General features: G+C 42.5%; 1 protein-coding gene across 1 annotated transcript in view; it reads right to left on the bottom strand.

The window, feature by feature from the left end:
- si:dkey-237h12.3 (teneurin-3) overlaps nucleotides 1-18063 on the bottom strand; it is a 172077-nt gene that overhangs the window by 63666 nt on the left and 90348 nt on the right. The window contains exons 5-8 of the mRNA XM_065019761.1: nucleotides 14544-14782; nucleotides 7890-8015; nucleotides 6192-6406; nucleotides 3003-3213 (exon numbers count right to left, since the gene is read on the bottom strand). Coding sequence (XP_064875833.1) covers nucleotides 3003-3213; nucleotides 6192-6406; nucleotides 7890-8015; nucleotides 14544-14782 — 791 coding nt within the window. The remainder of the gene's footprint in view (nucleotides 1-3002; nucleotides 3214-6191; nucleotides 6407-7889; nucleotides 8016-14543; nucleotides 14783-18063) is intronic.

Raw genomic sequence — 18063 nt, 5'->3', positions numbered from 1 at the left:
CTAGGTTTCCATCCAATTGGTGACAGATTTTCATGCGAATATTCTAAAACCCACATAAAAATACGCACATTTTCCCACCAGAGATATGTTCCTATCAAACTGACTTGTTGCGGATAAAAGTCTATACGTGATGACGTAGTGCACATAAAAATGACTTTTGCAGCTAAATTCCCATGTACCAAATAAAAAATACAAGTTAAATGGGTTTCCATCGCATTTTCAACTCTACTGATGGTTTCGTCACACATTTTTTTGCATTATGTAGCAGTAGGGCCCACTCTGGTCAAGGCATGTGTTCTCTAGCCTACAGCTTGCAGATACAGTGCGGGTAGTCTAGTCTACATGGTGAGATTACTATGGATTATTTTTATTTGTCAAATGGCATCGATCATCATGTCACCAGAATAAGATCCTCGATATTTAGTGGAAAGTAGCATCACACTCATCACTGTGCACTTTCTCTATCCTGTGAAGTTCATCAGAATTTATTTAATTTGTAGCCTAATATACAGCATGGTCTCCCGAGTCGTAGTGGGAGGACCACCCGACATATAATTACGTAACTCCAAATATACTTCGATATGATGGTTAACCGGGCACTGATGACGGCAACCCCTCGCACCTCTCTGATTCAGAGTGCTTGTGTTAAATGCGAAATACACATTTCAGTTGAATGCATTCATACTAGGTATCCCCCCTTTCATTTCCCTTTCCAATTATATCACTATTTGCACATAAATGCGTTTCCACCACCAGTTCTCTCACATAATTCATTTTACAGACACAAAAAGATCCCACCATTTCTAGAGAACAAATTGTCTGTGGACATTTAAGAAATTGTACTGACATTTCCTGTTTTTAGCAGCGTCAGGTAATTAATCTGTATGAAATGGTTGGATAGAAACCTGGTAACTGGCATGGCATACAAGTTCATCATTTTTTCAGTCAGATGTTCTTGCACCAGATTGAGATATCACACCTCTAAAATGTGCCAACCACACATACAGGGGTCAAGCAAAAATCCCATGACTGAAACTTAAATCAATCTCAGATTGATTGTCTGGGGCCAAGTTAACCTCCCATTTCATGTAAAAAAAAGTCATGACGATCAAGCTTTTAGGGAAAGAGGATCATTTTGTACATGTTTTAAACTGAGAGTTTGACCAATTCCAGTTCTGTTCAATATTGAAAATACTAATAAAAAAATGTAAATAAAAAAATATTTTCATCACTGAATATATCATTTCATTACATCATCCAATATCAACACATTATCAATATCAACATCAACAAAATATCAATGTCAACACATTACCAATATCAATATCAACATCAACAAAATATTGATATCAACACATTATCAATATCAACACATGATCAATATCGACACACAATTAATTTCAACGCATGATCAGTATCAATATCAATACATTATCCATACAACACATTATCAATATCAATATCCCCACAATATCAATATCAACACATTATCAATATCAACACATCAACACATGATCAATATCGACACACAATTAATTTCAACGCATGATCAGTATCAATATCAATACATTATCCATACAACACATTATCAATATCAATATCCCCACAATATCAATATCAACACATTATCAATATCAACACATCAACACATGATCAATATCGACACACAATTAATTTCAACGCATCATCAGTATCAATATCAATACATTATCCATATGAACACATTATCAATATCCCCACAATATCAATATCAACACATTATCAATATCAACACAATAGCAATATCAACCCATTATCAATATCAACACATTATCAATATTAACACAATAGCAATATCAACACATTATCAATATCAACACATGATCAATATCAACACAATATCCAACACATTTGATTGGATTTCATATCACTACTATGATGTCACATACTATTCCATCTTACATTTCCACACAGCCACATTCTCTTATTGCAGTGTTTCCCAACCCTGGTCCTCGAGTACCCCCAACAGTACACATTTTTGTTGTAGCCTTGGACAAACACACCTCGTTGAGGCTTGATGATTAGTTGAGAAGTTGAATCAGGTGTGCTTGTCCAGGGTTACAATAAAATGTGTACTGTTGGGGCTACTGGAGGGCCAGGGTTGGGAAACACTGGCTTATTGCATGAATGCACAGTGTACTCTATGTTGGTATGTGTGTACCTCTCATCTGCTGTAGCCTGACAAGTCCCCATGCCGTCTTGCCCATCACGAATGCAACCCATCACGAACATTTTACATTTCACAGTGCATTTCTAGTTCTTTGACATTTCTTTCTCCGCATGAAAATCTCATGACTGATCATGCCCACACAAGCAACGGGATCAATCTTTGTAAATCCTCTCTCTGAGTTGAAGTTAATCTGACATATCCCACTGACACGTCTTGTGTTCGTTCAACAGACCAGCGCTCATAATGGGCACTCCCCCTAGGCTGGGAGCTCCTTTCGATTGTGTTAAGTGGGAAAACTTTTTCGTTTTTATTGCTTTTGAAGACTTGCATTGGATGTACACTACTGGGCTGTCAGTTTCAACACATCCGGGCAACTTTGACCTTGGATTTCGATAACTTCATATCTTTAGAAATGTATCGATGGAATTCCCTAATGCAAAACATTAACTTAGCATGTTTTCAGTTTTCCCACAGTACAATTCCTGAGCACGCACACCAATGAAAAGCCTAAGGGATAGCGATATTCCTGAAATGTAGAGACATAAAATGTGCATAACACAATTCATTAAGCCAAAAGCCCAACAACACATTTTGCTTGCATTATCTAGTCTGTAGATCCAGTTTAAATGATTGATTATTGTATATGTTGATCTGGCCTGTCAACTACCCAGTTATTCTCTTAGTTGTGGAAAACGTTCTCCAAGTGCCTTTTCCAGCAATTCAATATAATTGAAAATATTCACCTCATCCATTTCTACATCAATTTTTTACATTATTTCCATGTTATGCTTACCCAGGATGATGGTGTTGTATGATACTGTCTCCAGGCTTTTCCCATCATTGTAGAAAGCCAGATGCCACACCCCAGAGTCCAGATACTGGATGAAGCCAGCTTGGTGGAGGCTGACCTGGCGCTCCATCCGCCCCCTGGTCTCCTGCGCCGTGGGAGCCCACCTCTCTTTGGCGATGAGCCTGCTGCCATCCAGCAGCTCCACAAAATCATACTGAAGAAAGGTCAAGCAGAGGTCAGTTAGGACTAAGTAATGGGTCACTTCATGACATATGATGTGCGACATATACATTTATGTAAATGTATAAACATTTACAATAACAGTGACATTCTGTAGTTCCAGGTGAATAGAGGGAAAATCTCTGTTTAAAAAATGTCCTAATTTGACATTAAAGGAGCTAGCCACAATTTAATTGAGTCAAAGTAAATTAGAGTTTTCCAGGAGACTGATCCTTTTCATTCTGCATGCTAACAGTGTTTAATTCACACAAACGAACACAACACAGGGAGTTGAAAGTAGAAAAGGGCACATTAAAAAAGGAATTAGTATCGGAAACGACACCAAGCATCCCTCCAACTGACTCAGTATGGATAGGAAATAAAGCATTAAAGTTAGGGTGAGAGAAGTCAACACTCAGTGGTTTAAACCCTTTTGAGAGGAGCAGAGAAGAGATATTGACCTGTGGATGTAGGCAGTTTTTTATGTGTTGGTGGCCAGGGGGCCAAGTAATAAAAGTCTAGAACCCAACCATTCCTTTACTCCCAGGCCAGTGTGTACATCTTGATTGCTTGGCAAAGGCTTATCTCAATCTAACAATAGGAGCAAATAATAATGAACAAGAGGCCAAGCCGAGCCGAGCCAGGAATTCAAACTAGTGTTGATCATTTCTTCACAAAACCTAGTTTAAGACAATTGATGAATCATGCAGAGTAAGACACTTACGAACAAATGTAGTTGTATTATTTTCTTTTGAGCGATTGGTGACGCACTTTAAAGTTGTTCCTCTCCTCAAGCTGTGAATGTAACCAACGGTCAATATCTCTCATTGGGGTCTCATTGGGGTCTTTCATGCTAAGTTAAGTAAACGCATCGATTTATTGCCCTGGCAAATTAACGGACCGTTTCTAAGGCAGTGGCGGTTGACTTCGTGTCTAGGCATTGACAGTCTTGAGCGGCCTGCGCAGCAATTGCCTTGGACATAAAAGGAGGCTTCTCTGTTTGTTGGATTTGATTTAGTTGGGTTCCTTTTTTCTTTTACCATGGAAGAGTAATCCCTTCTTTCCTGTTGTCATTTGTATTTAACTTTTTTTTCATTCGATAGTGGCCCAATTTCCGGCACACGAAAGAGGCTCTTCTTCAACTCAAGTCAGAGAATGTCAAGAAGGTGAAGTTGAAAGATTTTTCTCTAGGGTGAAGTGGAAAATAGCCAGGTCATTCCACAAAAATAGTGCCTTTTGTGTCCCTTTGATATTTTAGATATAAAATGTGCACCAATATTGAATTTTAAAAGCCTGTAATATTAAATGAAGTGCCCTTCAATATAGATCACATGGAAAATTCAATCAATATTTTTTAAGGCTTGCTAAAGTGCCAAAATTCAGCATTTTGACATGTCCCCCTGTCACTTCTAGGAAGATTTTAACCCACTTACCACCAAAGTTTTCACCATCATTGACCTAGTTATTATTTAAAAGTAATTTCTGAAGATTATTTTTTTTGTGTGTGATTAGTGATTGATTTACATCTGTCTCATTTTAAGGTCAACCCAGTTACGTGAACTGAACTCTCATATTAATATGGTAAAACTATTCCCTTAAACATTTTGTTTTTTCAAAAGACAGATTTAACATCTATCTAATAGTCCAATCATGGTGTAAAAGCAGGTGATTCTACTCTTTTTGGCCATTTTATGGCGTTTTGTGGTGGAAAACTGAGCGGGTCATGCATAACATGGCTAGAAATGTTTTAACAGTGACATTTGTTTGGTGAAGCTTGCATTCAATGGACACTGTGTTGCACACAACAAGCTTCCATTCCACCTGTCTCAATTTATGGCTGATTTAAGATGAAATCGTCAAACCTGTTACGGTCAACCCTGTTACTTTATTTGGCACTTAATTAGGGACTTATTTTGTTTATTAAGTTGAACATGTGCTCTATATGACATAATGTTACAATGAAGTGAAATCAATGTGTTTTTTTCTTCTCAAAAGGCACCAGTCTAGTGGAACTACCCAGCCATGACCCCTTTATTATGTTTTAAATTTAACCAGGCAAGTCAGTTAAGAACAAATTCTTATTTACAATGACAGCCTACCAGGGAATGTCAGGTTAACTGCCTTGTTCAGAGCAAAATAGTTTTACCTTGTGAGCTCGGGGATTTGATCCAGCAACCTTTTGGTTAATGGCCCAATGCTCTAACCACTAGGCTACCTTCTGACCCAAAGTATCAGAATCCAGTCGTTCCATTGTAAAAACTTTAAAAATAAGACTGAAAAGAGGAATATTATGAGCATGGCAAAAACCATCCAGTCAGATTTTTACAAATCAAATCAAAATGTATTTGTCACTTGGGCCAAATACAACAGGTGTAGATTTTACAGTGAAATGCTTACTTACAAGCCCTTAACCGACAATGATTTAAGAAGTTTTAAGAAAAACAAGTTGATTGATAAGTTAAAAAAATTGGAAAGAAAAAATGTAAGTAACAAAAAATTAAACAGTAGCAGTAAAATAACAATAGCGAGGCTATATACAGGGGATACCGGTAAAGAGTCAATGTGCGGGGGCACAGGTTAGTCAAAGTAATTGAGGTAATATGTACATGTAGGTAGAGTTAAAGTGACTATGCATAGCATAAAAGAGGGGTCTGGATTAGCCCTTTGATTAGCTGTTCAGGAGTGTTAGGGCTTGGTGGTAGAAGCTGTTAGGCCTTTTAGACCTAGACTTGGCTCTCTGGTACCGCTTGTGCTGCTGTAACAGAGAGAACAGTGTATGACTAGGGTGGCTGGAGTCTTTGACCATTTTTGGGGCCATCCTCTGACACCGCCTGGTATAGAGGTCCCGGATGGCAGGAAGCTTGGCCCCAATGATTTACTGGGCCGTATGCACTACCCTCTGTAGTGCCTTGCGGTCCGAGGCTGGAAGCCGAGCAGTTGCCATACACCCTACCCAACTAATGTACCATTTACCTGTGTGTGAGATGGTGGGAGACCCTTCCTCCCGTAGGCCCCAACCAGTGCATTCTTCTGAACAGAGATGTTGAACTTCAGGAAGCGTGGCTGCTCCATAGCCAGCCGAGAGCGCCAGAACACCCCAGGCGGTATTCCCTGGCCTACCCTTCGCCCCACTTCCACTTGCCCGGTGTCAATGGAGTTGTTCTCCTGATGGTCCGCACCAGTCCTGCCTGGAGGGGAGAAAGAGAGAACACTGAGATAAAGCTAGATGGACATTTTGTGAGGTCAAGCTCACCACAGTTGTATACATTTTTTATCTGCATTGATTCCATTTTCCACAAAATAATATTTCTCAATATTACCTTAATTTAAATAAAATTATGCAGACACGACTCCCAGTCTATATCCCTGGCCCAGTGTGTATCCCGGGCCCTCATAGATATTAGGTCAGTCAAACATGGAAATACCAGACAGCTTCAGTAGTTCCAGGTATTTCTATTTCCTGGCACAGTTGATGATAGAAACTTCTTTATTCCCACTCAAATAGACCTCAGCTGATTGCTCCATTATGAGACTGGAACAGATTGTTTCACCATTGATTACTATATATTGTTTTGACCTGACGAAGATCAGTTTCAGATCGAACCGTAGTCAAAAAAGCGGTGAATTGGGAGCTTAATGAGTGTGCGGGCCTTCTTGTTCTTCGACATTGATTTCCCTATCTTTTGTGTGGTACTTGTGATTCACTGCTAAATGTCTAGGATCTAAATGTACTAGCTGATTCAGTACCTGGTACAGTAACAAAACAACAGGACAAAGAAGTGATGCTTTTAAAAGGTTAGCAAGCAAAACAAAAAAACACTTGAGCATGAGTCATTCTCATATGAAACACATTTAAAGCATTTTTGCCTGATATTTATTTCAAAAACCACTTAGGATAAATATCTTTCTTACAATGGACCTCCAGAGTTTTTGTTTGGTTGAAATGTTTGGTTATTACAAAATACTGTGCAGTATTGCAATGCATCACTGGATCAATATGGGACTTTGCACACACACTGCTGCCATCTAGTGGCCAAAATCTAAATTGTTCCAAAACTGCAATATTATATTATGGCCTTTGTCTTGCATTTCAAAGATGATGAAAAAAATAATATTTGAAAACGCATGTTTTTTTGTTGGTATTATCTTTTACCAGATCTAATGTGTTATATTATGTGTTACACATTTCCACAAACTTCAAAGTGTTTCCTTTCAAATGGTATCAAGAATATTCATATCCTGAGCTACAGGCAGTTCGATTTGGGTATGTCATTTTAGGCAAAACATTTTTTTTAAATGGTCCAATCCTTAAGAGATTTAAATTAAATCAGTGGCCTCTTTTTGTAAAGGTGAAGAAAGGTGGCATGCATGTGGCAGACATTGCATACAAAATGACAGACACCTACTGGTAAAGGCTGAATGTGATAAAGCTGTTTGGACTCTATCGATTACAATTCAGAAGGTACCTACAGTATAGGATAGGCTCCAGTCTGGGACCGTTTTTGTGCTGAGCCATACACATAAAATTCACAAAGCAAAATGGACAAACAAACAAGCATCCAGTGCAATTAAAGGCTAGAAACATAATCAAAAAGATGTGTTCCTTCCCCAAATGTAATCTACAGATATAACAAGTAGGTAAAGAAGTAGGTAAAGGGCTAAGGTCCTTACCATAGTCAACTGAGAGTACTGTCACTATGCTTGGTTGAGTGGGCAAAGCCTTCCCCCCTCCGTTCTCAACCGCTGGTTTGTTTTCCGTTTCTTGAAGTTGCCAGTTGAGGCCGAAAAAGTGCATTGCTGTAAAGTGAACAAAAATAGTGGAATATGCTAGGGTTAGGGCAATCAATCAAATCATTACAAAACTAAATACGTGCTGGACAGCATTTCTAGGAAAAATAGATCAGACAATACATCATTTTGTGCCCTGTGGTGGCCTGGCAGTTAGCACCCCCACACTCAGCACATGAAAGTGGTCATGACTCAGTTCCCTCCCTCCCTCCCTCCTTCCTTCCTTCACTCTTTCCTTCCTATTCTTCCCTGTATCTTCAAGAAACATGCCTGAAAAATACTAAAGAGTAGGAATTATTTTGTACTAGGTTACCTTACTATGGGTGCGCCACATATAGGCTAAGTGCTCTACTGTAAAACACAACAGGGGCCAGACACAGCAAGCTCAATCAATACTGAGGAGACGAGGAACACTGTTGTGTCTCTTTGGGGAGCGCTGTTCATTAACACAAACAGCACTGCATCAAAGAGCGCAGCGGGACGTTCTATTTAAAAACTCAAATATTGTCACCAAACAGACAGGAGGAGGTGGACAACGTGCAGCAACATAATGACAGCCCAAATCAAAGCATCTGGAATCCCCAAGTGTATGTATTTGTGTGCGTCAGAAAGAAGGTCAAAGAGGCTTCAAGCCTCAAACTCTCTAATTCTCGTGCGTAACCAACGAAACCGCCATGTTCTTCCTCCAACCTCTGTCTCTGAATAGATTGCTATTAAGCTGCATGTCTTGTTGTTTGGGGAAACTGGGGCTTCTATGAACACAGTGAGAGGGCGAGGCTCCTTCAAAGATCGCCAGCCGGGGTGTCGTGCTGAGGAGGCAAAACTCTGATTTCCCAGTGTTTTGATCTGAGGTGGAACTTTTTTCAAACGGGCAGGGGAGGGTATGGGGTATTGACTGCTTAAAAAACATAGCTAACTCACAAGGGATGAAGCAGAATCATAGAGAATACAGAATTGGAGAGGGAGAGAGACAGAGAGAGAGCGACCAAGGCAGAAGGATGTGTGCTTGTACGTATGTATCGGACTGTGTTCTTATCTGTGGGCTGGCAGAGGCGGAGTGTGCTAGTGCATACATAAGCTATTTAAGACATCGCACCTGGCAGGTGTTTTGGCTGCAGATGAAAGAGGGGAAGGTGAAAAACTCAACCTGAGGCAACTGGCAAAGAAGGCCTGTATCTGTTTAACTCACACACTCACAATCAAAAGAACTCCCACACAGGAAACACACTCATGCACCACACACACACAAACACACACACCTTAAAGCCATTGGCGCACTCATAAGCTATACACGAGAAATCCAGAAACAAGCCAACCCACCAAACATGCACAGCAAAATCACATGCAACCAATGACAGAGCACGATATCATGAATCAAAAAAACATGGCGGGTCCAGATGATAGAGATAATATACATGGATATTAATATGCCACTATAATGGCCCTTTGCTATGGAGAGCACTCTCCATACTTTTTCTCCATTGCCTCATTTCTCCAGACATATTTCTCTCTGTACGAGCATGTTATCCTGTCCTCCCTTCAGCACCATGAGAATGCTACGGCAGTTCAGGGGAAAGTCACACAGCCCAAGATTAAGAGAGTGTATGACTCAGGAGGACAGAAAGGACAGATAAATCTCCACCCATTTTATCGCTGTGGTCAAGCTGCTAAAGGTTGGTGTAAAAAACAGACAAAGCCCCTTCTGAAGGGGAATTTTGTCCTATGGGTGAGGTTGATGCGTTAAACTAAAGCCTGTGTTCCTAGCTTCCTGGTCGAGATGAAAGCACTTCCTGGAAGAGATTTTGTTGCACCAGAAAATCTTTATAGCTCTCGATTCCTCACATCCTCTCGCCCCTTCTCAAAATGCTTTGGTGAAGAAGGCTTTCAACTTCTTAGGATAGTTCCCTTTTTGGGGGTTATGCCCCATCAGCACATGACATTGTCACAATGTTGCAAATCGGTTTTGAGAAGGTCAGTCATGACAAGTGATAATCTTGTGATAACCTAATGTGACTGGGGTGCTGGCATTTTGTTTCTTCTGACAGTGTCATTGTAGGGTGTCGAGGGGGATTTCAACTGTGTCTGTCTTTCAGGGCTCCTGTGGAGCTGGGATATGTCAGTGATGTCACTCTGTGGGGCTGGGTCATGTCAGTGATGTCACTCTGTGGAGTTGGGTCATGTCAGTGATGCTGCTCTGTGGAGCTGGGTCGTGTCAGTGATGTCACTGTGGGGCTGGGTCATGTCAGTGATGCTGATCTGTGGGGCTTGGTCATGTCAGTGATGCTGCTCTGTGGGGCTGGGTCATGTCAGTGATGTCAATATATGGGGCTGGGTCATGTCAATGATGCTGCTCTGTGGAGCTGGGTCATGTCAATGTTGCTGCCCTGTTGAGCTGGGTCATGTCAGTGATGCTGCTCTGTGGGGCTAGGTCAGTGATGTCACTCTGTGGGGCTGGGTCATGTCAGTGATGCTGCTCTGTGGGGTTGAGTCATGTCAGTGATGTCACTGTGGGGATGGGTCATGTCAATGATGTCACTCTGTGGGGATGGGTCATGTCAATCATACTGCTCTATGGGGATGGGTCATGTCAATCATACTGCTCTATGGGGCTGGGTCATGCCAGTGATGTCACTCTGTGGGGCCATAATCTGACACAGATTCAAACTGTATCATTGGGGATCTGTAGGATGAATTGTCTCTGTATCTGACTGACATATGACAACGGCAGATGGAATGATATTCTAAGGTCTGCTATCTGCTCAGCAAGATCATGCTGAAAGAGCAATACACATTTAGCACAGTTTATAAAGCCATCAGGTCAGTCAACACTGATTCAGCTGACTCAAAGCCATAAAGTCCAGTCAACTTGTCTATTAGATAGTTTAGTTTAATTGACTGGGAAGTGCAACAGATATCCAGTGTTGTAACTTTAGTGTGTTGGGTGCTGTCAGGAATTCTCTACTGAGAACTGAAGGCTGGTGCACCACTTACGTTGAATGGAAAGCCATTTATATTTGAAAGGATAATATATTTGAAAGGCCAAGTTGTAGTACAGTAGTTGTCCAGCTAGTTCTTATGCTTTTTCTATCCACAGCTTCATCTTTGGAGAGTGGGTGTTAAGAGTGCTGAGCCTCCTCTACAACACCTGAGCAATGCTCGAGGCTTGCTTAGTCGTCTGTTTATACCACAGTATATAGAGCATGAGCAGAGCAATGAGGGAGGGTCATGGTGAACTACTCACTAATACAACAATGTAAACAAGGAGGGCCCATAGTCACAAGGAGGGGCCAAAGTCACAAGGAGGGAACATAGTCACAAGGAGGGGCCATACTACAAGGCTGCCATAGTCACAAGAAGAAGCCATAGTCATAGTCAAAGAGGGGCCATAGTCACAAAGAGGGGCCATAGTCACAAGGGAGGCATAAGAAAAATGGGGGGGCCATAGTCAGAAGGAGGGGCTATAGTTACAAGGAGGGGCCTTAGTTACAAAGTGGGGCCATAGTCACATGGAGGGGTCATAGTCACAAGGAGGGGCCATAGTTACAAGGAGGGGCCATTGTCACAAGGAGGAGCCATAATAACAAGGATGGGCCATAGTCACAAGGAGTCACAAGGAGGTGCCATAGTCACACGGAGAGGCCAGAGTCAAAGGAGGGGCCATAGTCACAAGAAGGGGCCATACTAGAAGGAGGTTCCATAGTTAGAAGGAGGGGCCATAATCACAAAGGGCTGCCATATTCACACGGAGGGGCCATAGTCACAAGGAGGGGCCATACTACAAGGAGCGGCCATAGTTAGAAGGAGGGGCCATAATCACATGGATGGGCCAAAGTCACAAGGAGGGGCCATAGTCACAAAGGGGAGCCATAGTTAAAATGACGGGCCATAGTCACAAAGGGCTGCCATAGTCACAAGGATGGGCCACAGTCACAAGGAGGGGCCATACTACAAGGAGCAGCCAAAGTTAGAAGAATGGGCCACAATCACATGGACGGGCCATCATAGGCTGTCATAGTCACAACGAGGGGCCATAGTTAGAAAGAGAGGCCATAATCACAAGGAGGGGCCATAGTCACAAGGAGGGGCCATAGTTACAAGGAGGGGTCATAGTCACATCGAGGGGCCATAGTCACAAGGGGGGCCATAGTCACATTGGGGGGCCATAGTCACATGGAGGGGTCATAGTCACATGGAGGGGTCATAGTCACAAGGAGGGGCCATAGTTACAAGGAGGGGCCATTGTCACAAGGAGGAGCCATAATAACAAGGATGGGCCATAGTCACAAGGAGTCACAAGGAGGTGCCATAGTCACACGGAGAGGCCAGAGTCAAAGGAGGGGCCATAGTCACAAGAAGGGGCCATACTAGAAGGAGGTTCCATAGTTAGAAGGAGGGGCCATAATCACAAAGGGCTGCCATATTCACACGGAGGGGCCATAGTCACAAGGAGGGGCCATACTACAAGGAGCGGCCATAGTTAGAAGGAGGGGCCATAATCACATGGATGGGCCAAAGTCACAAGGAGGGGCCATAGTCACAAAGGGGAGCCATAGTTAAAATGACGGGCCATAGTCACAAAGGGCTGCCATAGTCACAAGGATGGGCCACAGTCACAAGGAGGGGCCATACTACAAGGAGCAGCCAAAGTTAGAAGAATGGGCCACAATCACATGGACGGGCCATCATAAGCTGTCATAGTCACAACGAGGGGCCATAGTTAGAAAGAGAGGCCATAATCACAAGGAGGGGCCATAGTCACAAGGAGGGGCCATAGTTACAAGGAGGGGTCATAGTCACATCGAGGGGCCATAGTCACAAGGAAAGGCCATAGTCACAAGGGGGGCCATAGTCACATTGGGGGGCCATAGTCACAAGGAGGCACCATAGTCACAAGAAGGGGCCATAGACACAAGGAGGGGCCATAGTTAAAAGGGAGGGGCTATAGTCACAAGGAGGGGCCATAGTTACAAGGAAGGGTCATAGTCACAAGGAGGGGCCATAGTCACAAGGAGGGGCCTTAGTTAAAAGGGGGGGCTATAGTCACAAGGAGGCACCATAGTCACAAGAAGGGGCCATAGTCACAAGGAGGTGCCATAGTTACAATGAGGGGCCATAGTTAGAAGGAAGGGCCATAATCACAAGGAAGGGCCATAGTCACAAGGAGGGGCCATAGTTAAAAGGGGGGTCTATAGTCAAAAGGAGGGGCCATAGTTACAAGGAAGGGCCATAGTCACAAAGAGGGGCCATAGTCACAAGGAGGGGCCATAGTCACAAGGTGGGGCATAGTTCAAAGGAGGGGCCATAGTTACAAGGAGGGGCCATAGTTACAAGGAGGGGCCATAGTCACAAGGAGGGGCCATAGTCACAAGGAGGGGCCATAGTCACAAAGGGCTGCCATATTCACAAGGAGGGGCCACAGTCACAAGGAGGGGCCATACCTCAAGGAGTGGCCATAGTTAGAAGGAGGGGCCATAATCACATGGATGTGCCAAAGTCACAAGGAGGGGCCATAGTCACAAAGGGGAGCCATAGTCACAAGAAGAAGCCATAGTCACAAGGGAGGGCATAGTTAAAATGACGGGCCATAGTCATAAAGGGCTGCCATAGTCACAAGGATGGGCCACAGTCACAAGGAGGGGCCACCCTACAAGGAGCAGCCAAAGTTAGAAGAAGGGGCCACAATCACATGGACGGGCCATACTCACAAGGGGCTGTCACAGTCACAACGAGGGGCCATAGTTAGAAAGAGAGGCCATAATCACAAGGAGGGGCCATAGTTACAAGGAGGGGTCATAGTCACATCGAGGGGCCATAGTCACAAAGAAAGGCCGTAGTCACAAGGGGGGCCATAGTCACATTGGGGGACCATAGTCACATAGAGGGGTCATAGTCACAAGGAGTGGCCATAGTTACAAGGAGGGGCAATAGTGACAAGGAGGGGCCACAGTCACAAGGAGGAGCCATATCCACAAGGAAAGGCCATAGTCACAAGGGCGGGCAGAGTTAAATGGGGGGCTATAGTCGCAAGGAAGGGCCATAGTTACAAGGAGGGGCCATAGTCACAAGGAGGCACCATAGTCACAAGAAGGGGCCATAGTCACAAGGAGGGGCCATAGTTAAAAGGGGGGGCTATACTCACAAGGAGGGGCCATAGTTACAAGGAAGGGCCATAGTCACAAAGAGGGGCCATAGTCACAAGGAGGGGCCATAGTCACAAGGGGGGGCATAGTTAAAAGGAGGGGCCATAGTTACAAGGAGGGGCCATAGTTTCAAGGAGGGGCCATAGTTACAAGGAGGGGCCATAGTCACAAGGAGGGGCCATAGTCACAAGGATGAGCCATAGTCACAAGGAAGAGCCATAGTAGTTACAAAGAGGGGCCATAGTCACAAGGAGGGGCCATAGTCACAAGGATGGGCCATAGTCACAAGGAGCAGCCATAGTAGTTACAAGGAGGGACCATAGTTACAAAGAGAGGCAACAAGGAGGGACCATTGTCACAAGGAGGGGCGATAGTCACAAGGAGGGGCCATAGTTACCTATACAGTAGCAGAGCACGATTGAAAGCAGGACAGCCATGCCCACTGCGCTCAGGGCGGTGCATCTCCAAGAGCAGTGCTTGGGCGACTTCTTGAACTTGAAAGCCCCTCTGGAGAGGGTGTTTCTGGGTAGTGGACGTGCCGGGGTGGAGTACACCGCCCCAGTTGCCATGGTGTAACCTGGGGTTGCCGTGCCGAAGAAAGGGGTTGTTCCTGTGCCCGTCTTAAAGAGGAAGTGTCTAGGGAAACAAACCAGAAAAATACAAATTCATATTAGATAATGAATAGAGAAACAAATACACATTTATTTGGGTGTACTGTATATTCCTATTAAACCTTTATTTATTCAGGATAATCATTGAAACAACATATTTTTGCAAGAGAAACCATGGACATATCATTATTCTCCAATGTGAATTGTATATTCAATACGATAGGCCTCAGTACTAACCCTGACATTGTAAAAGGTGAAGCTAAAAGTACCTCATAAAAACAATCATCTCCCACTTGCTCTTTAACTACAGGGACCGACTAATAGGCCATTATACCTGGGGTAATTAAGGAGGTTTAATCACAAGCACTACTCTGGCTTTGCCACTTAACTTTTTAAACCCGCGTGGAAACCTCTGAAGTAGATAAATTAAGCCTTGATGCCTCTTTTGCGATCACTTACGGACGAATGGCTAAATGTGTACAGGTTGGACCTAGTAAAATGTGACAGACTTACCATTTCAAGTGTTCTCTGTGTAATTAAACTTTTACAGCCCCTTCTTGTCAATACTGCTAACAGTATAAATAACAAGGGTTCAACTGTCTCAGTGGGTTGGAGCATGATGCTGACAACACCAGCGTTGAGGGTCCAATTCTCTCAATATTGTAGCAAGGGTGCTAGGGTACTGTGAGTAATTGCAATTTCTGTTCTTTATGTTGCATTATCTCACTAACCGTTGTACCTGTGAGGTTGGTTCTTGGTTTGTTACATCAGGGCTCACATTCATGTGTTTTGTTGGGGTGGTTGATCCGGCACCTGTGGGCATGAAGTGTGTGCCAGGCTATGGGATTGGTCCTCCACCAACTGTTGGTAAGAATCTTTCTGCTGTCCCAGTAGCCTATTGGCGCCATTTGGGGTTTGATACATAAATATACCCATGAGTTTATAAAGCCATCATTCTACTTCTCCCTCCTTACCTCCACATTACAACGTGTCACTGTCACATTGTAAGTTCCTTTTGATGAAAGCATCTGCTAAATTATTTATTAAGCTAGTTAACTGTCACTTTCCATGCCAACACTTAAATTGCCACAGCCTTGCCACAGCCATGTTGTTTTGTTAATGCATCTGATTAATGGTTTTCTAATAGCACAAATGTCTAATATGGGTTGTATGGCATTTCTAAGCCCCAATTGACAAGCATAGTCATGGATAGTATACGTCTCTCTCTGTGAAAGAGTACAGCATGTCACTGAGAATGAAGAGTGTGGTATCTGAACAGGGGTGTTCACGGATCTGGCAGGATGTATGGTGTATTCAGCAGCTTGTGTGAAAAGTTGGAGGTCAAGTGTATTATGAGCTTAGTGATCTGTAATATGTCTGTTTTTCTTTTCTCCAAGGTTGATGATTGATGGATTCATCTCACTGTTTGGTCAGAGAAAAGGGTTGGCGGTACAGCTATTTCTGAGGTAGTTCAGTAAGGATTTGTGCAGTGATATTGATTTGAGCACACAGTGAATAACTGGGGCCTATTTACGAGCTGCTTGTCTATGAGAATGAGCATACGGTGGTTATAGGGGTCTATTTACGAGAGAGAAGGCACCAAATGATTTCATTTCACACATAGTTGATATTGAATAAAATGGCCAAAAAGTTAGTTCACAATCAAAAGGTTAGTTCACAATCTGAATGATTGAATATCAAGTCCCACTACTCATCTACAGAATATTAAGCATTTTATATATATTATTTTATTAATTGAACATTTATTTATACAGGTTTTTCTCATTGAGATTACATCTCTTTTCCAAGAGAGACCTGTTCCAATAGCTGCAGGGGGAACAACGTTTCAGACAAAACAACTTACATACACTAACACAACATTAAACAAAACTATAAACACACATACAATACAAAAATTACATATTACGTTAAAAAACACAAAAGTCTTGACTAAAAAACAGCTGTCCAAAAGACAATTACACTCTTCTATGATATATACATCGATCAAGTGTTTAAACTCAACCAATGAAACTAGATCATCAAATTTTAAAATGTTCAGGAGAGAATTCCAGGACCACGGAGTAACTAAAACTATTTCTACCATGACTTGTTCTAATTTTTGGTACTGTTAGAAGCAAATTTAGAGTAGGAATTGATATTTATTTATGGACCTGATTAAAAAATAACAGAGATAAAATATCACAATATGGCCTTATAAATCAGTGTATACCAGTATTTAAGCCTACGCAAGGTCAATGACAACCAGCCAACAGTGCTGTGGAGATCACAATGCTCTCAGGGCAGTGGTTGAGGCCTGCAGATATATAACATCACTAAAATCTAAAACCGCCAGTAATGTACATCGTACCAGCTCCTTCCTGGCCTCCTAAGAAAAACAGGCCTTATGCCGGTAATAAAAACCTATTCTCAGCACGAGCTTCCTATCAAGTTTTCTACATGCAGAGTGAAGCTCAGTTTATCATCAACCCACACACCCAAATATTTGTACACTTTAACTTGCTCTATAGTATGTCCAGCCAACGTAGCAATGACATGATTAGTAACATGCCTGGCATTTGAAAATACCATGCATGTTGTTTTACCCGAATTTAGAACCAGCTTTAAATCATACAGATTTTTTGTATGATGTTAAATGCTCTTTGGGCATTTTCAAAAGCTAAAGATAAACTACTACCACTTGAATATAGAACAGTATCATATACATAAAAATTAACATCTGCTGTTTCAAAAAGATTCCCAATGTTGTTGATATACAAAATGAACAACAGTGGGCCTGAAATAGAACCTTGTGGAACACCTGAGCACACCTCTATGGACTCTATGGATTTACAACCATCCGCCACTACACATTGTGTACGATTTGATAGGTAATTTATAAAACAATCTAGAGCATGACCAGTAATTCCACAACATTTTAACCTTTGCATTAACACAGCATGGTCCACGGTGTCAAATGCCTTCGACAAATCAATAAAGAAAGACACACAATGTAATTTCTTGTCAACAGCACAGTGGATGTCATTTAAAACCTTCAATGTTGCTGAAACAGTGCTGTGGCTAGACCTAAAACCTGATTGCATTCCATTTAAGATGTTGTTTTCTTGGAAGTAGGCCTTTAGCTGCCTACTAACTAAGGACTCCAGTACCTTTGACAGTACAAACCATTTTGATTATGTGTCGATAGTTGTCAAGTAGCGAAGGATCTCCACCTTTCAGGAGAGGCAGTACAAAAACAGATTTCCATAACTTGGGGATTTCCTTAACATCAAGCGTGAGGTTAAAAAT

The sequence above is a fragment of the Oncorhynchus nerka genome, linkage group LG6, assembly GCF_034236695.1.
Source record: "Oncorhynchus nerka isolate Pitt River linkage group LG6, Oner_Uvic_2.0, whole genome shotgun sequence".
NCBI lineage: Eukaryota > Metazoa > Chordata > Actinopteri > Salmoniformes > Salmonidae > Oncorhynchus > Oncorhynchus nerka.
Note: the sequence above shows the minus strand (reverse complement) of the source record. Positions and strands in the feature narration are given on the sequence as shown.